At 60.2% G+C, this 17,742-nt stretch overlaps 3 protein-coding genes across 6 annotated transcripts; all 3 read left to right on the plus strand.

Annotated features, from left to right (window-relative positions):
• The first annotated feature begins 280 nt into the window (after nt 1–280).
• Nucleotides 281–10,653, plus strand: CFAP45 (cilia and flagella associated protein 45). Of its 3 annotated transcripts, XR_007891707.1 has the most exons (13): nt 293–300; nt 497–583; nt 3,175–3,305; nt 5,265–5,406; nt 5,839–6,003; nt 6,234–6,412; nt 6,585–6,714; nt 6,995–7,141; nt 7,228–7,341; nt 7,583–7,776; nt 7,964–8,188; nt 8,390–9,357; nt 10,639–10,653. XR_007891707.1 is itself a non-coding variant. In XM_051641341.1 (12 exons), the coding sequence occupies exons 1-12, from the start codon at nt 298–300 to the stop codon at nt 8,511–8,513; spliced, it is 1,641 nt and encodes a 546-aa protein (XP_051497301.1). In that variant the 5' UTR covers nt 293–297; the 3' UTR covers nt 8,514–9,765. The 3 variants fall into 3 exon arrangements, 2 of the variants coding, with proteins under 2 accessions (XP_051497302.1, XP_051497301.1); XM_051641341.1 differs by lacking the exon at nt 10,639–10,653 and having other exon boundaries at nt 8,390–9,765; XM_051641342.1 differs by lacking the exons at nt 497–583; nt 10,639–10,653 and having other exon boundaries at nt 281–300; nt 8,390–9,764.
• On the plus strand, nt 9,861–14,223 carry VSIG8 (V-set and immunoglobulin domain containing 8). Of its 2 annotated transcripts, none has more exons than XM_051641343.1 (7): nt 9,861–11,171; nt 11,579–11,754; nt 12,027–12,228; nt 12,318–12,482; nt 12,699–12,821; nt 12,944–13,097; nt 13,516–14,223. In XM_051641343.1, the coding sequence occupies exons 1-7, from the start codon at nt 11,123–11,125 to the stop codon at nt 13,685–13,687; spliced, it is 1,041 nt and encodes a 346-aa protein (XP_051497303.1). In that variant the 5' UTR covers nt 9,861–11,122; the 3' UTR covers nt 13,688–14,223. The 2 variants fall into 2 exon arrangements, with proteins under 2 accessions (XP_051497303.1, XP_051497304.1); XM_051641344.1 differs by having other exon boundaries at nt 12,962–13,097.
• Nucleotides 14,224–14,932: 709 nt separating this feature from the next.
• On the plus strand, nt 14,933–16,774 carry CFAP126 (cilia and flagella associated protein 126). The gene is made up of 5 exons (XM_051641213.1): nt 14,933–14,959; nt 15,042–15,104; nt 15,413–15,493; nt 15,614–15,790; nt 16,700–16,774. The coding sequence occupies exons 1-5, from the start codon at nt 14,933–14,935 to the stop codon at nt 16,772–16,774; spliced, it is 423 nt and encodes a 140-aa protein (XP_051497173.1).
• Nucleotides 16,775–17,742: the final 968 nt, after the last annotated feature.

A 17,742-nucleotide genomic window follows, 5' to 3' on the forward strand; every position in this document is an offset into this window, starting at 1 on the left:
GCTGCCCGGACACGTGAGGGGGCGGGGCAAGGGGCGGGGGGCGGGACTGGCTGGGGAGGAGCGGGCGGGGGGCGGGGCAGGGCTGGGAAGGGAGGGGCGGGGCGGGGGTAGTGCCGGAGGGGCGGGGCGGGGGCAGTGCCGGGCGAGGGGGGGACACGGGGGCGAGTGAGCGCGTGCTGCGCGTCCACACACGCCAGCCCCGCCCCCCGCGCGCGCTCGGCAGCGCCCCAGCCGCGCATTGCCACGGGGAGGGGCGGGGCCGTTGCCACGGCAACAACTGGCGTCCAGCTGAGCGCGATGGTGAGCGCGGCCTTTCCCGGTGCCCCGGGCCTTCCTCCCGGTACTCCCGGTCTCTTCCCCACGTGTATCCCCGGTCCCTCCCACCCGGTTCCCCTGGGTCCCTCCCCCCGGTTCCTCCCCCCGTCTATCCCCGGTCTCTTCCGCTCCCTTCCATCCCCCGGTACAGTCCGCTCATGGCCCTTCTCCCCCCCCGCAGTCGGCCAGCGCCGCCGCAGCCCCCAGCCGGTGCAGCCGGAGGGCTCGGAGCATGTCGGTGGATGAGAACCCGTTCGGGGAAAGCCGGGTAAGGGGGCCGGGATCCCAGGGGGCACCACCGGCTGCTGACTCCATGCACCGGGCAGTGACACAGGGGGCTGGGGCCTCGCCAGGACAGAGCCCCTCAGTGCCTTGGCCCCTCGCGCCTCTTCTGCTGGGTCTCATCCCACCGTGCTCGCACCAGCTCGCTTGCCGGAGGCTCTTTTCTGCCATGTTGCCACCGTGGTCCACGTTTTACAAGCCTTCCAGCTGAGGGACTCTTGCACCCTTCCCGAGCCCTCCCCAGGCCCTGCCACTTCTTAATTCCTTGTCCCACTGTGAAAACCCCACGCTCAATTCCTTCTGGGAGGGCACAAAATCTGCCCCTGTCTCTGGAAGTGTCTCCACCAGACCAGGAGCTGCAAGTGTTCCTGCTCTCCCTGACACTTCCACTTTTCACAGGGTAATTAGTTAATTAATGAGACAGAGGAGGCTCAGGAGGTGACACTCGGGTACAGGCATTATGGGTACAGGCATTACGGGGTCTGCACGGGGTGGTTCTCATACGGGATTTATAGAGTCCTCAGAGCAGGGGCTGGAAGCTTCCAGAGCAGCTCATTGCCAACATATTTAGACTTCCACCAGGGAGCTACGAAATCAGTCCCCTTGGAGACAAGGCAGAATTGCAGCAGGTCTCTGACCTCCTGGCCGGATGCCTGGCCATGGAGGAGGAGATAAACAGCAACAGCTCTTCCCTCTCTGGTAGTGTAAGGGAAGGGCTGGCTTCCTCGGCGCTCGTCCCTTGGCTGTCCCTCAGGAGAGCCCAGGGGAGCGTCGCAGCCTCTATCACCGAGGGGCACAATGGCATTTTTTCAGGCAAGGGCAATGTTTTGGACATCCTTCCCCTGCCGCTGCCCTCCCACCTCCTTCACTGCCTCTCCAGATGCTCTCCCTGTGGCAGGTTGGGTTTATGGCTGCAGCCGCTGGCTCTCCCCACCCTTTGAGTCGTCCTTTACACAGGCTGAGGTACAAAGGCCAGGCTGGAGGCTGCCAGTGTTTTTTGTCCATCTCACACTCTCCACCTTTTCAGCTGATAACATGTTGAGGGTATCTCTGCCAGGGCTATGGCTGTTATTTCCTCTCTGGGGCTTTATCCCTTGAAACAAATCTGTCTGAAGAGACTTGCCAAAACCCTTTGGCTTTCAGAGGAATGAAAGGAAGCGCGTAATGAAGATTACCTCTGCTCCCAACTGCCTCGTGTGAGCGCTCCCGGCAAGCGACCTGCTGCTGGGTCCGTGTGCCTGGGATGCCCCGCCAGCCCCAGGCAGGTTGATGGTCTGTTATCTCTGAGGCCTTCAAGGCAGTTAGATAAAAATGTAATGCTCATATGGGCATTAACTGAATTCCTTGAGATTAATCCATGTCTAGTGTGAGGAATTCTCCTGGCTTTGGGGATAACGTGCAGGCTGGCTGCAGTGAATAACACCATTATCTTTGTTTGCACGGGTGTTTCAGTGCCAAACCCTTTAATTCAACAGCTCGGACTTGGGGCCGCAGTGCCTGGGAAGCTGCTCCAGTATCTGCCATGCTGGGCTACAGGTCTGGGTCATCAGACCCATAAAATGGAATTATTGCCGGCAGCAAGTTCCCAGGGAACTGCTCGGCACCCGGCTGGCTGTAGGTTTTGTTCCAGCAGGATTTTAAAGGTGGACTAGTAAATAGAGGTACAAGGGAAACCACACATCTGTGTGTACCTTAGATTAGCTCTGTGGTTCCTGGCCCCAGAATTTCACTGTGGTTGGACTCAGTGAAGCCAAACCTAGGGCTGCCTCTGCTGGGCTCGGGTCTCCAGGCCAGGAACTAACACTTGGCTGCTGGGGAGATCTGCTTCTTTCCATGGGATTCACACAGGGGGATGGGATGCACTGCCCCAAACATGTTTGGGACATCCCTGGACTGGTCCAGGGGCATCCAACACCCACCCTGTGTGGGGTGCCAGAGGGTCCTCAGTCACCCCACAGCCAGGGGGGACACTTCACTAGGTGGCAGCCTTGGCTCAAGCAGAGCAACCAGCACCAGTCAGGGCTGTACTAGGAGCACTAGTGTCTGCCCCGTGTCTGCTGGTAGATTGCCCTGAGAGGCCAGACCTCGAGTTGTCCCCACTTCCCCCCTCCCCAGGACCCCCCAGCAAGTTTGAGTCAGTCTGGGTTGGTTTTTTCAGAGTCTGTGGGGCTCTGCAGGACAGAGGTGCCAGTGGCCATGGGTGAGTGGGGCAGGGGCAGCTGCCATCAGCCCCAGGAAGCCCAGATGATGCTTGAGCATGTGTGAGATCTTGCCGGAGCAGTATCAGCTCATCATTTGCTGCAGATCTGGGTGAGAGACTGGTGCCCAGATTTTTATAGCACTACCAGTGCTGTAGGGGTAATTTTTGTTCTTCTCATGGGGCAGTTGAGGCAAAAAAAAACCCAACAAACCTTCCTGTGTCATGACCTCACTGGATGTTTGTCAGAAAGCATCCTGGGCTCATGGAAACCTGTAGCCTCTCGTGCACAGAGCAGCCAGGACGCAGGGTGGGGGGGCAGAGACCCAGGCATGCAGTGGTGTCAGGGAAGCTGCAGGAAATGCCATCCTTTCTTGCAGAGCCTGCAGCAGTCATGCAGCTCCGTCGTGATCCTTCAGGATATGCAGACTGCCCCAAAAGCCTCGCCTGCCAGCAAGCACAAGCCCGAGACAATACGGCTCATCACCAAGGACTTCATCCGTGATGTTGTGTAAGTCAAGGGAAGCTCTGAGGAGCTTTTGGGGGTCTGCCTGTCTGTCACAGCCCTGTCTCGGTGCACAGAGCTTGTCCTGCTGTTTGCCAGGACATCTTGGGGGAGGAGGGATGGGCAGCACGCCGATACGCCCGGCTTGGGAGGCAATGGAGCCAGTGAGCACCAGGCACTGGGTCTTCCACAGAGGCACTGAATCCTCATCAGAATCAGTTAAAAACAACATAAAACCTTCTCAGCAGCTGGAAAAGCTCCTTCTGGGCTGAACAGCCACTGGGGTGGCACCTGCCTCCCATCAGGTATCAGCCACTACCTCCCATTCCCCCAGAAGCCCTGTGTGAGAGGCAGCTGCAGCCCCAGCACATGGGAGCTGTGCGTTTCTCTACAGGGATGTTTCATAAGCAAGGCTGAACTATAAGAACCCAGGCCCTAATTACTACAACTCCTTAAAAGCCTGCAGCACATAGACGAGAATAGGGCGATTATCCCAGCCAGCTTCAATTTAGCCTCATCTTGACCTCCCTAAATTTTCCTGGTAGTTGTTGCTCAGCACGAGGTTCATCTTTGCTTCCTGTTTTGAACCTCTGTGTAATGCACTTGCACCCCTAAAACGTGACACCCGCCCCACAGATGGCTCAGGTTTGGGTTTTGTGGAGAGTGAAATGGCACATAGGCACCGGATCAGGCTCTCAAGGCTGGCACCAGGTTTTATACATTCATATTCTTGTTTGATCCTGCTGCCAAAGCCAAGGGCCACTTTCCAGATGTGTCGCACAGCCAGTGGAAACTGTTTGTGCTGGTCTAATTCCTGAAAATCAGCCCCTAGACATCCCAGGCTGGTCACCCAAACACTGGGACGACTAAAGCAGTGGCCACTGTGTCATTACATTTATTAGTGCCGTTGTGACCATTAGCCATTCTTTAAAGCGTCCTAGAATCCGATGCTGTGATGCAGCTCTCGAACGATCATTATGCAGGTATCTGTTCATATTCACAAGGGTGGATGAAAGGTGACACACAATGAGTAAATTCTTAGTCCTGAACATCTTCAAAGTGCTCGATGCATTTGGTTAATATATGCTCCTACACCACACGCGTCACCATGGTATCTGAGTAATACAAAGAGTAATTAACTCGTTACAACTCCCGTGGAAAACAGCCCCATATTATTATCCACATTTTTACAAGTGGGGAAATGGGGGCACCAAGAGCTTCGGTGATTTCCTCTAAACCACAGCATGAGTCACAGGCAGAGTTCGTGGCTCAGCAGTGTCCTGCAGGGCCAGGGTGACGGCTAGAGGGGGACCTGCCAGCACTGGGAGGGGAGAGGGTGCTCCGTGTTTGGGCAGCACCTGCTCCTCCATGCTGGATGGATTCCTGGGGCAGCTGAGACGAAGCTGAGCTGTGCTGTGCAGAGCTGGAGCCAGAGCAGGCTGAGCTAAAAAAGGAACTTCTGGTCCCCAAAATCGGCCCACATGGAGCAGGGGTTCCAGTCAGACACACAGAAGCAGCAGCAGTTGGTCTAGGGGTGGGGATGAGCACCATGTCCTGCTGGAAGAGGGGGTCAAGGCGGTGGTCAGAATGTTCCCAAATGAGTGCTGGGAAAGTCAAGCTGTCCTGAAATACTTACAACATTGATTTATTTGGGCTGACTAGGTCCATGCTGAATGTTTTGGGGTTTTCCAGGTCCCCTGGTCACCCCAATGAGCATTCTGTCCCCAAGCATCACCCCATGGTGCCGCTTTCACTGCACTTTCTGTTCCTTCCTCTTCCTCACCAGGACAGTTGGGTCCTGGCATCTCAGGCACTTCCTGCATTGCTCTGGGATGACTCCTGGTCACAGAGCTGCTCCAGCCACCCTGGCCATGGGCAGCCCAGGCAGGTCCCACGGCCAGGCAGGGAGTGGGGAGAGCTATCAGAAACTCGAAGCCACTGACCCCCTCTCTGTGCCCCGTCCAGTGTCCCTGTAGAGAACCCACCAGCATTCCTCATCATCGGCCAAGAGGATTTCCAGCGCATCCAAGAAGCAGCTCGAGTCCTGACCAAGGAGGAACGTGAGGCCAAGCTGGCAGCCCTCAAAGCAGAGAAAAGAGCTGCTCTTGTAGGTGATTCCCCTCCTGCCCTTCTTTCTCAGCTCTGCTCAGGGGCTACCACCTGCCTCCTTCTTTCACCATGTTTTGGTGTCACCAGACCCAGCGTGCAGGGGAGGCAGCACACTGTGTGTCTTGGGTCTCCTCTGATCCCCAGCCCCAGAAGGGCTGTGCAGCATCCCTGGGTTTGCCCTGTCCATGTCTGGGGAAAGAATCCCATGTGGGTTCTGTCCAGCAATCCCACACTGGTTTCTTCCCCCACCTGGGTGACCCCAGAGGCTGTGGTGAAGCCTTTGTGCTGCATTTCTGCCACTCTGTGAAGCGAGTAGAGTCTTTATCAGGGTGTGGGAAGGGGCTGCTCAGCCCCCTGCGACAGCTGGAGGAGCCTGCCATGCCTCTCAGCTGCCCCACAGCCCCTCAGGCAGCCCTGCTGGTCCCCCCAGGAGGCTGCAAGTGAGCGCAAGAGCGTGGCAAAGCAAAAGGCCGACCTGCAAAAGGCAAAGCTGAGCGACCTGGAGGAGGAGGCACGGGAGCGGGCCCAGAACCTGCTGCAGCGGGCGAACAGAATGCGCATGGAGCAGGAAGACGAGATCAAGGAGTTCAGCCAGGTAGGGCCAGGGGGGCCCGCATGTCACCCAGCACTGCAGGACCTTCTGCAGATGTTAGGACCTGCCTGAACCCCCACGAGCTTCTCCCAGCCAACCCAGACCTAAACCCTGCTCTATGGTTGCTACCCAGAATCTTGCTCTCCTTCCCATTTCCTCCTTGTCTGTGTGTCTGTCCCTGATGACATTGTCAAGTCTGGCTCAGAGACCAGGGAGACCTGTTGTTCCCACAGCTGATCCTTGGTACCAAGTGCCACCTGATCCGTGACACGCAGATCCTGGAGAAGCAGCTCATTGCAAAAGAGCTGGAAGAAGAAGAGAAGCGCCTGGACAAGATGATGGAGGTGGAGAGGAACAAAGCCAATGAGATGCAGGAGGAACTGGAGCACAGAAGGAAGCAGGAGCTGATTAGGTTTGCAAAAGGGTCCCTCTTCCTCACAGAGCATCTGTCCTCTTCCCAGACCTTGTGCAGTAGCTGGGATAGCCTATGGCTGCCAGCTTCCCACTGCAGCATGTCTATGCTGGCATTTCTGCTTCTGGGAGTGGGACAGAGCCAGAGGGAAACTTTCCACTCCTCTTTCCAGAGGGAGGCAGGAGCTTGTGAAGCAGATTGAGAAGAACGCAGAGGAGCGGGCTATGAGAGCCGAGCAACAACACCAGGAAGCTCAGAAGATGCTGGAGTACTTGGAGCAGCTGAAGATGGAGGACCTGAAGGTGCAACCAGTGATCCAACAGGGATTGGGGGGCTGGAGTTAGATTTTCACACCATAGGAAGGGTGATCCAGTCCTGGGTAAGACCTGGTGTGTGGAGACAACAACCAGACAATTTGCAGCTCTGGTTCCTCGGGGAAGTTGAGGCATCCTCAGAAAGTGACCTAAGCTGGTGAGCTCCCCCCTTGCCTCCTGTGTGCCAGTGGGCCCTCAGGAAGGCAGATGGGGAGGAGTGGGGGAGGCACTTGCCCTGACACCCTTGGACCTTCCACACCATTTTCAGGAGTTGGAGCGGAAACAGGAGCAACAGAGGAAAATCCAGGCTGAGATTAAATTTGTCAACGATGAGAACCAGAAGCACAAGGAGGAGCAGCGGGAGCAGGAGAGGATGGCAGATGAACGGGTGCTTGAGTACCAGAGGCAGAAAATGGTAACAGGACTGAGCCAGCATTGGCAGAGGGTCTGTGGAAAACAGAGGAGATGCAGAGAGCTGCCACGAAGCTATGTCCCACGCAGGAGCGCGAGGCCAAGCTTGAAGCTGAGCAGCAGAGAATCCGTAAGGAGAAGGAGATGGAGATGGCGCGCTTGAGGGCCATGCAAGAGAAGGCTCAGGACCAGCAGGCAGAGCAGGTGAGCACCTTGCTGGCGCCGCATATGCTCCTGTGCTCGCTCACTGGCCCTCTTCCTTGTCGATAGCCCAACCAAGTAGAAGCTCCCGCAGGATGTGATGGGTCCACTGGGCCGCTGGGGGTCTGGACCAGTCCCTGGAGCCACGTTGGCCATGGCACTGGGAGAGAGGCAGACCCATGTACCTTCCCAGCAAGGGAAGCCACCCGTGAGTCCCCAGTGTCACTGCTGTCCCCCTCGGCAGGACGCGCTGAGGGCCAAGCGCAGCCAAGAAGCTGCTGAGCGCGAGTGGCGGCGCAAGGAGAAGGAAGCAGCGCGGCAGAGGGCGGAGGCAGAGGAGAAGCTGAAGCGGAGCCGCCTGGAGCAGATCGCCCATCGGGAGCACCTCATGGCTGTGCAGGTGCAGCAGGACCGCCATGAGTTCGAGAGGATCCTCAGGTGAGAGGGACGGTGCTTGAAGCTTGCTGGCTGGATCGCCGAGCTCTGCCTTGCAAAAGGGGGCCCAGGGATGGGGGAGGTGGTGGCAGGGGGGCTGCTGTGGGGGTACCCAGCCTGGCCAGGGGCTCTGGTGTGGCCAAGTTGGGGCTGAAGTAGGGCTGTTCATCTGGCCCGAGCTCTCCTGCAGGGCCCAGCAGGAACAGATTGAGAAGGAGAAGGCAGAGGCAGCGCGGAGGGCACGTCTGCAGCTTGCCCACGCGGACGATGTCCGGCGCCAGGTGCGGGAGAGGCAGCAGCAGCTGGTGCAGGAGCGGGTGGTCGCCTTCGAGGAGAGCCGGCGGCTGCAGGAGGAGGCTCGCCAGCGCAGCCAGCGCATTGCCCAGCTCAAGCAACAGAAGCTGCAGGAGCTCAGGTGATTTGCTGATAGTGGCCACTTACTTCCCTGGTGCCCTGTGTGTCCCCAAGTCTTTCCTGGCTTCCCACCATCTCCTGACCCTGGGCCACTTCACAGGGTCCTTACCATCCTCATAAAACAGGATGCACTCTGGGTCCATGATCCTAAATTTTGGGTCTGGAGTAGCACAGGGTGCCTGATGATTTCTTTTCTCTGCAGAGCCGCCGGCATCCCTGAGAAGTACTGTGCCCAGGTGGAGAGGAGGGTCCGGAGTCAAGTGAAATCAGCCTCTGGCGAAGCTCAGCACCATCAGGAGCTGAGCTCCGGTTCCCCAGCAACTTAGGGGGTTCCATTTTCTTAGGCTGAGTTTTCTATGAACAGAGATGCTAAACAGAGCAGACAGCATCTTTCATCCTTTTCTCATGATGGTTTTGTGGGCTGGGAGCTGCCCTTAGGGCTGGAGTAGCCCAAAGGTCCTTGTCCAACCTGCCGCACTCCCAGGACAGATATTTCCCCTTTCCCATCTCCCAACATCCACTGAGAGAGCTGTCAAGGTGCCCCATGTCCTTGGAGGGGCCAGGAGTGTCTCCAGACCCTTGGCACGGCTCAGTTGTCACCAGTGAAGGGGTTTGGAGCAAGGTGAGTGATCCCAGCCCATAGGGGGTGGCCCAGGTGGGCTCCCCATGAGCCTGACAGGCTCTTCTCCATTAATACAGCCCTGGCCCTGGCTGCCCACAGCTCCATCAGCTCTGGCAGTGCCTCCTTCTCGCCAAGGTGTCACCTCCAGGCCCTGAGGCAGTGGCTGACTTCTTCATGGTCAAAGCAAAGAAACCAGAGCATGATGCAAACATTTAAAATCTATTCAGACAGGGACTGGCAGCTTCAGAGGGCCAGAATCCTGTAGGAGTGGCTCTGATTAATTGTCAGAGCAGCTGAAAAATATGGAGAGCCGGCAAAGGTGCGACTGCCCAGGGCAGGGGGAATGGCTTGGCGGACTCTGCCCTGAGCCTCCTCCACACTGAGAGAATAGGGAGGATGAAACGCCACAGGCTCTTGTTCGCTCTTCACTGTCTCCTGTCCAGCTGCTGGGTCCCCATGTCATGATGGAGAGACAGGCACCCCCATGTCGTGACAGGGAGCCAGATGCTGTGGGGCTGCACCATCCCTTTTTGGGCAGGGGCTGCGAGGTACCTGTCACCCAACCACATGCAAGCCCTTCGTGAGCTCCTCAGATCCCCAAGGGTCTCGGCACCGGCGCCCAGCCCAGGAAGCACCTTTGCTGCCCAGCACCAGGCTTGGCTGCCATCACTGCCACCCCTGGTCCCAGCAGCCACATGCTGGCTGTGTTACACTCAGTCACTGCCTTGGCCAGGCAGTCACAGCCTTGTCCTAGGCCAGGCTCAGCCTGGAGGGTTCAGAGCCACCACGTCAAGTGGCCATGACCACGGGTGGGCAGTCGGCAGCCAGCCAGGGTGGAGCGGCTTCCCCACCCTTCCTGCACAGGGCTCCCGTGCCGAGAAACGCAGGAGTCATTGAGTCACGGCCAGGGAGACAGCGCCTTGTGGCCGGGAGCCCCAACCCATGCTGAGCCACGGCCCCACCATGGCAGGAGCGGCCCCGGTGTTCGGCCCTTGCTGTCAGTGCTGCCCCAGGGCTGCGCGCGGGGCCCCGAAATCACAGACGCGGCGAAGCACGTGCCAGGCCCATCGCAGGGCCAGGAAGGGTTAACTGGCCTCGGTGAGCTCAGCTTGGGGCCAGTAAATAGAGCAGCTCTTGGCCCCGGGGAGTGTTTGGGACCGGCTGGGCGGTGTGGCTGAGCCGGCTGGGGCAGTCGTGGTCTGGAAAGCACCAGCATGGCTGAGCTGTGCTGCAGGGCATGGCACAGGTGAGCTGGAGATGGGGCCTGACCCACAGCACCAGAGCAGCCCAGCATGGGTCTTGGCCAGCTCAGCTCTTCCAGGGGACATGGGCATGGGGAGTGCCCAGGACTGGGGATTTCCATGGGGCTGAGAGTGGCCCCCAATGTCTGCTGCTGAGCATCCCTGTTCTATCTCCTCCATCTGCTGCAGAGCATCCTTTTCCCCATCTCCTGCCCTCAGATCCCAGCAGGTTTTGACCGCTCTCCTCCTCCCTTCTGGCTGTCCCAGCCTTCTCCAGCCACACTACTTGTTCCCTTGGCTGTGACCAGGGTGTGCTGGCCCTGTGGTTGGCACGCCACCACATCCCATGCAGGGAGCCACGGCCTGGAGCACCATCCAGGCCTCTGTCTGCACCTCAGCAGTGCCACCAGCACCAGCATGGGCTTGGTGGGTGCCACTGGACCCGTATGGCCATGGCAGCCCCATGCTCACTCACTGAGGGGGCAGGACCAGAGGAGGGATCTGCAAGAGCTTAAGCCCATGGTCAAACCACACCTTTAAGCTCTTCCAACTACCCTCAGTTCTGCCTCAAGACCAAAATCCTTTCAGGACCTGCATGGGACCAAGCTGGAACTTTCAGGCAGATGCAGTGCTCGGCCATGGTCCAGCTGCTCATGCACTGTCCCAGGAAGCCCCTTCCCACTGGCCACACTCATCCCGCCCATGCCCACACCACGGTACCAGCCACTGGGCACTGTGGGGTCCATGGCCCCCCAGTCCTTGCTCTGCTGCTCCAGGTGCTCCGAGGCAGGATGGTGCCCCCAAACCCTGCTGTCTGCAGTGCCCCTGGTCCAGGCCCGGCTGGATGGGAGCCCATAGCATGGTGATGCTTAATTAGCAGGCAGGGAGTGGAGCAGGGCGGCATCGCTCACGCACAGCTTGGAGCCACTCAGTCATCCCAAAGGCATCCGCCCCACAGGGAGGAGCGCCCCAGCCCAGCATGTAAAAGCAGCCCCGCACGGCCGGCTGCCCCGTCGCCTCCGAGCCTCCTCCGCTCCCACTCCTCCTCACCGCCCGGCACGGCTGCAGCGTCATGGCAGGGCACGGCGCCAGCCTGCTCCTGCTCCTGGGTCTCATGCCAGGTAGGCGCTGGTGGATCCCTGCATTTGGACCCGCTCCTGTGGCAATGCTGGCGAGGATGGAGGGGTCTCTGCCCAGCTGTGGGGCACCTCAGTGTGCTGGATGGACCCCGTGGTCAGCAGAGAACCTGCAGCCAGGGCTGGTCCTGCCTGGACACTCACCTGTGTTGGCCACAGCTGGGCAGGTGGCATTGAGCCCACCATGTCCCCTTGTCCCTGATGCAGCTTCATGGGACACATCAGATGCCAGTCCTGATGGGTGCTCCCACCCGCTGGGACACCCTGTGGGGTGACCGACTCTGGCATATGGTCCTTGCTACATCTCTGCTCCCCACAGGGTGCACTGGGGAGTAGGTCTGGGGTGTCCCTGTGCTCCTCAGCTAGTGCAATGGGTGGTGTTCTCTCCCCAGCTCTCCTCCTGGCCGTCAGGATCAATGGCAAAGGCCGGGAGGTGCTGCACCTTGCCAAGGGAGACTCAGTGAAGCTGGGCTGCCCCTACGTCCTCGAACCCGAAGACAACGGTCCCCAGGGCGTGGGCATTGAATGGATCCAGATCACGCCTGAGCGGCCTGGCCCGGAGAAAGTGGTGAGTGTCACTTATTCTGGCAGCTGCCACCCCACCATGCAGGCAGGGCAGGGATAGACTAGATGGAGCCCAGTCAAGCAGGCAGGGACAGGCAAGACAGGCAAGGTCTGGCAGGGCAGGGAAGGACCTGAAAGAGAAGGTAGGGCTATAAAGGACCAGACAAAGCCCAGCAGAGCAGACAGGGCGGGCAGGGCATTTCTCACCCCAGCCAGCAGCCCCGGAATCCCCCCACCCCACTAGCCCTGCCCAGTCTCCCCGCTTTCTCTCCGCAGTTCCTGTCCTACCAGGACCACCATGTCAACTACGGCAGCGGCTCGGGGCTGCAGGACCGGGTGGCCTTCGTGCAGAATGACCCCAGCCAGTACGATGCCTCCATCCGCCTGGCCGACCTGCAGGTCTCCGACACCGGCACCTACCAGTGTCGGGTGAAGAAAAACACCGTGGCGGTGCATGAGGTCATTGTCACTGTGGAAGGTGAGCCCCCGTCCCCTCCATGTCCCTCTCCGGGGCACAGCACGTGGCCCCTGGTGGTCCCGGTACTGATGATGTCTCTCTCCTCACAGAGAAGCCAGCTTCCCCTCAGTGCTGGGCCGAGGGGGAGGTGATCGAGGGGAACAGTGTGGTGTTGCGGTGCTACAGTCAGGGGGGAGCCTCCCCCCTTGCCTACCAGTGGGCCAAGCTGGCCAGTGGCTATGGCGGAGGACGCCTGCCCTTTGGTACCATCCAAGGTGGGTACTGGTGGAGCTGGGGGGGTCTGCTGGGTGTGGGGGACACTGGTGGGTGGAACGTCCTTTTCTGTGGGTGCCCACAACACTGTGCACTCAGGTATGTGAGTGTCCATGTGCACCCACGTTCATGTCTGGGTGTGGGTGCGCCTGTATCTGAGGGTGTGGGTGCCAGTGGGGCAGCACCGGGGCTGATAGGACCACCTCTTGCCCCTGCAGGACGGGCTCCTGGCGACCTGATCATCCGTAGCCTGACGGAGGTGCACGCAGGCGTCTACCAGTGCCGCGTCACCAACCGTGTGGGCTACTCCACCTGCCAGATCAACCTCACACTTGTGCCAAGTAAGTGCCACTGCGGGGGACCCGTGCAGGCAGGGTGCTGCCAGGGACTGGCTCTGTGTGCCAGGATGCCACCGGGGGCATGGTGACCAGTGGGCAGCCGGCGGGGAGGCTGGCGGTGACAGAGTGTACTACCGTGGCAGGAGAAAAGAAGGTGGGCATCATCGTGGGCTCCATCCTGGGCTCCCTGCTGCTCCTCAGTCTGCTCGGGCTCCTCATCTGGGCGCTGATCTGCCGCTACCGACAGAAGGAGTGCCAGCGGGCCTGCAGCGACTGCCGGTGAGGGGCAGGGGGGCATGGGATGGGCACAGAGCCAGCAGGCACTGGCAGGTGCCACTGGGGACTGATGGGCACTCAAGGGTACTGCTGGGTACCACTGGGGTCTGACAGTCACCCCTAGGAAGCACTGGATGCCACCAGGAACTGATGGCTACCATAGGTCACCTCTGGCTATCACCAGACAGTGATGGGGACTAGTGGGCACCAATGGGTGCTAACAGACATCACCAGGAAGTGCCAGGTGTCAGTGGCACCCCATGAGCACTGCTGGGAGCCATCAGGTACCAGTGGAGGCCACTGGGCACCAAGAGGTGCCAGTGGTGCCACTGGGCACTGCTGAACATTGGCGGGCACTGATGGGTGTCACCGGGCACCGCTGAGCACTGACGAGTGCTGCCGGGCTCCCCTCTGCCCACAGGAGCAGCACCGGCGGCACCATGACCCGCGCCTGCAACGTCTGCGCCCACCACACCTACTCGCCCCACGGCATCAGCTACATGCAGTGCCAGCACGGCGACGGCGACGAGCGGGCAGCCGCCCTCATCTGCAACGAGGGCATGCGGCACCAGGTTGCCTGCCCGGCGCTGTAACCCCCCACCTGGCCCCACGCCTGCCCCGATTCGGCTCCACGGAGGGAGCAACCGCGAGCCCTGAGCCGGCAGCACTGCCGGGATCCGGCGCCAAGCCAGTGCTGCCAGGGCTCACCGCGAAAATTGAAGTCAGGAATCCAGCTCCCTCCTACCCACAAACAGCCCCGGCCTCTAGCAAACCTCCTGCAGGTTCATCAGTCTGTTTTGTTGGTTTTCTTTTTTCTTTTTTTGGCCCCTTTTTTGTATTTCCCCCCCAAGCCACAGACCGGCTCCGGGGGCGGCTCCTGGCCCCGCTCCTGGAGGCATCCCTCGCAAGTTCAGCAGTATTTATTTCTCTCTGTCCCATCCCCTCAGTGTTGAGCAGGGACGTGGCAGCCCCGAATCGCCCAAATCAGCTGCCCAGCAGCCCCCTTGCCTCCGGCCGGCGCCGCCGGCGCCCCCGCATTGGCTTCAGCAATTGGGTGTTATTCGAGATGAGGCGCCATTGGCACCAGGATTTGCAGTTTGGAACAAGAAAAAGAATGAAAAGAAATAAACCAAAGTGAATTCAGCGCTGTCCTGTCATGTCTCGCCTCGGAGGAGGCAGCTGGGGAGTCGGTGGCACCAGATCACCAGTGGCAGAGGAAGCTCGTCCTGACCCCCGGAAACGCCAAGGCAGCAGCAGGGCCCTGGCACGCTCTTGGCAGCGCCCATCCAAACACTGCTGGCAGAACCCACAGCACCCATGGATGCTCTCTGGGGCTGCAGCCAGGGCAGGGATGCTGCCAGGACACTGGGCAAGTCTGGATGTGCAGGGGAGCTGCTGCCTGGGGCTGCACTGAGGCCTGGCAGGGCATGGAGGGAACAGCCACCACGGAGCACGCAGCAAGCGGATAGGGAGAGGGAGCAAACGGCAAAGGAGCCCAAAGCTGAGGAGCCCCAACCCTCAGCCAGGGCTGCTGTAACGCGGAGCCTGACCCCAGCGTTACCCCTGACCCCGTCCCTCACCTGGGCCCCAGCACCAACCTCACCCCCCGTCAGCCCCGACCAGGCGCCGACCCCAGCGCCGAGCCAGGCCCTAACGCTGACCCTGCCCCGGCCCCCGCGTCGCTCCCGCGGAGCCCCGGGACCCGCCGCATCAACCCGCCACGCCGGGCGATGACGTCACAATCCCCGCCCCGCCCGCAGTTCCCGAGGTGGCCGCCAGGGGGAGCGCGCGGCGCGAGGTGACGCGCGGTGGTTGCCAGGAGACGGCGCGCGCTGAGGATGGCGGCCCGACACAGCGCGGGGCAGGTGGGGGGGTCTGGGGGGGCTTCCTGGGGGATCGGGGCGCCCGGGGCCCGTCCAGGCGCTCACCAGCCCCGCTTTCCCGCAGTACGAGGACGCCTTCAGCCCTCGCCGCCTGCAGATCTGGGGACTGACCCGACCTGGCCCACAGGTACCCTCAGACTAGGGTCCCTGGATACCCCCAGACCCGGCCTGCACACCCAGAACCCCACCAGTCCCGATCTGGACTCCTCCCCAAAACCCTTCAGCCCCAGCCTGGACCTCCAAGATGCCCTGGAACCCCCTCAGTCCCAGCCTTGACCCCCCAAAGTCCCCCAGTCCCAGCATGAACCCCCCCCAAGACTCTTCAGCCCCAGCCCAAACCCCCAGGACTCCTCTCAGCTCTGGCCTAGACCCCTCCTGGGAACCCCCTGAGGACCCCCAGGACCCTCAGCCATACACCCATCCCCACTCTCCCAGCGCCCCTCGCCGCGGCAGGGCTCCACACGGATCCTCGCTGATGACAGGGGACACCTGCTGCCCACTGTGCCCCGTTCCCAGGTGAGCTAGGTCCAGAGGCTCCCACGGGAGCTGGAAGGGGCAACTCCAGACCCCCAGCTGGCACTGGGGCTCTCCAGGACTCAAACACCCCATCAATCCCCGCTCCCCCTCTACCTCCAGGCCTCCCCATGGGGTACGTTTGTGGGGACCTGGGACATGCCACGGCGGATCCCACCAGCCAGGCTGGACCTGACCTCCCGCTCAGCCGCTGCTGCTGCGCAGCTCCTTGACCGGATCCACCAGCCCACCACCCTGACCCACGCCTGCAATGGCCTCTGGACTGAGGTCACGGGCAAGGTGGGTGCCCCTCACCAGGGCCAGCACCTGGTGGGGTCCAGTGTAGCCCCTGATCTGCTCTGTCTGCCAGGACCTGGCACGTATCACAGTGGACGGTCACAGGGCTGGGGACGAGCAGATTTCAGATGTGTTTTGTACCACGAGGCAGTGCCCAGTGCCCACGCTACCATCTCCCCTTGATGTTGGGATGGGGCTCCCTCTGCATCACACCAAATCCAGGCTGGTCTCCCTGCTGCTGGCCAGGTGCCCGAGCTGCTGCTATGCCGGCAGGAGGAGCTCACCAGCCACCACTCTCCACCTGAAGACAAGCATTCAAGAATCGGGCTGCCCTGAGGCAGAAGGGTTCCCAGAGCCCCCAGCACCCCTCTCCCACCTCTCTGAGATAGAAGCACTTCGGTGAGCCCGGCACAGAGCCCGGCTCTGCAGCAAATCCCTTCACAGCAGCTGGGCTGGCCCAGACCCACCCCAGCATCTCTGTCCAGTCCATCCATCTCCTCCCCTTCTCCCACGACCCCCATCCCCACCTTGGCACATATCTTACGCATGCAGCCCCAGAAGCCTTGGCCAGACACGCGAACAGCCCGGGAGCCTTCCCAAAGGAGCAGTCAAGCACCCAGCAAGGGCGCCCAGCCCACCGGGACGCAGCTGGAGGAGCCACCAGATACCGAAGCAGGAGCCACAGCACCACTCACCCTCCAGCCTGGCTGCGCGGGGGAACAGCTGCAGACAGAGGTGTCCCAAGAGCCTCTGGCTGCGTGCCGGCCTTGCTCCAGCACAGGAGACAAACCCCATGCTCCCACCAGCCTGCAGTGACAGACCCCAGGGGGAACAGCAGCTCACTGCAGAGCTTGGGCCCTCCCATGCTGGGCTCCAAGCTGGGTTTGCTCTCCCCCGTTCCCCTTCCTGCAGACCACCCAACCTCCAGCCCTGCGTATGAAAACACCTTCCAACCCCCAGACTCCCACAACGAAGATGCCCGAGTGATGCCAACACTGAGACAGCACCTGTGTCTACACATAAATTGGAAAAATACAGGTTAAAAAAAACCAAAACAAAAACCTCCCCTGTTTAGTTTCAGGCTGTTTGAGTCAGGTGCTTCAGTGGCAGTCCATGGCTCAGGGGTGGTGCCTCCACCCCTGCTCACCAAAGGGAAATAAATTCTGGGGAGCGCAGCTGAGAGGCACAGCAAAGTCTAACTCTGTTAGCAGCTGGCACACACCACAAAATAGCTCATTAACAAGCAGAAGTGGGTTCCAAATAAAAGCCATTTCAGCAACTGCAGGAAGTAATTGGTTTAAAGCTAAAATACATTCATTTTCACCCAGGAGCAGCTCTCTCCTGCTGGGCCGTGTGGCCATGCCAAGCAGGATGCAGCAGAGTCCTCTCCCTCTGCCATGCTGGCAGCTTTTCCCTCCTCGATGTTTTCTCATTGATGAGGTGCTGAGTCCCTTCAGGGCTGTGATGCCTTCTGCTAATTAAAGGGAGTGGCAGATTCATGAGGTCCAGCGGGCAGAGGGGCTGAGCGAGCTGGGGGACAGGGCTCAGATTGGCAGCAGAAATCAAAGCAGCGGCAGGGAAATAAGCCCAGTCAGAACGAGGGATCTTGCCCTGGCTTCCCCTCCTACCACTCCAGGTCTCCATCAAAACCCCACTGAGGAGAACAGATGTTCCCCTTCAAGCTGACATTCTGCCAGCTAAGTTTGCGAAGGGGAAAGAAGATCCTGCCTGAAACCCAGCCAAGACCCTCGGCTGGGACAGGGGGGCAGGACAGAGCTCCTGACGGGAGTGTCCTCTGCAAAGCTGAGCTGCTGGTGGCAAGCATTAAAAATAGGACAATTTGAACAAAAAAGCTCCTGGACCTCAGGCAGGCACCACCAACAACAATCCAGGTAGGAATCTCCTTTCTGCCAGGCTGGCAGCACTCCACAGAAAAGCCAACCCTGCACCCACCA

Source organism: Apus apus, chromosome 27, assembly GCF_020740795.1.
Source record: "Apus apus isolate bApuApu2 chromosome 27, bApuApu2.pri.cur, whole genome shotgun sequence".
NCBI lineage: Eukaryota > Metazoa > Chordata > Aves > Apodiformes > Apodidae > Apus > Apus apus.

Excerpts from the sequence above, each read along its gene's own strand:
- CFAP45 (XM_051641341.1), top strand. Across the intron at positions 6,715-6,994 it reads TGAAGATGGAGGACCTGAAG|GAGTTGGAGCGGAAACAGGA; the intron begins GTGCAACCAGTG and ends CACCATTTTCAG. Across the intron at positions 8,189-8,389 it reads CAGAAGCTGCAGGAGCTCAG|AGCCGCCGGCATCCCTGAGA; the intron begins GTGATTTGCTGA and ends TTTTCTCTGCAG.
- VSIG8 (XM_051641343.1), top strand. The coding sequence starts at position 11,123 with ATGGCAGGGCACGGCGCCAGCCTGCTCCTGCTCCTGGGTCTCATGCCA. Across the intron at positions 12,229-12,317 it reads GGTCATTGTCACTGTGGAAG|AGAAGCCAGCTTCCCCTCAG; the intron begins GTGAGCCCCCGT and ends CTCTCCTCACAG. Across the intron at positions 12,822-12,943 it reads CAACCTCACACTTGTGCCAA|AGTGTACTACCGTGGCAGGA; the intron begins GTAAGTGCCACT and ends TGGCGGTGACAG.
- CFAP126 (XM_051641213.1), top strand. The coding sequence starts at position 14,933 with ATGGCGGCCCGACACAGCGCGGGGCAG. Across the intron at positions 15,105-15,412 it reads TGACCCGACCTGGCCCACAG|CGCCCCTCGCCGCGGCAGGG; the intron begins GTACCCTCAGAC and ends CCACTCTCCCAG. Across the intron at positions 15,494-15,613 it reads CCACTGTGCCCCGTTCCCAG|GCCTCCCCATGGGGTACGTT; the intron begins GTGAGCTAGGTC and ends CTCTACCTCCAG.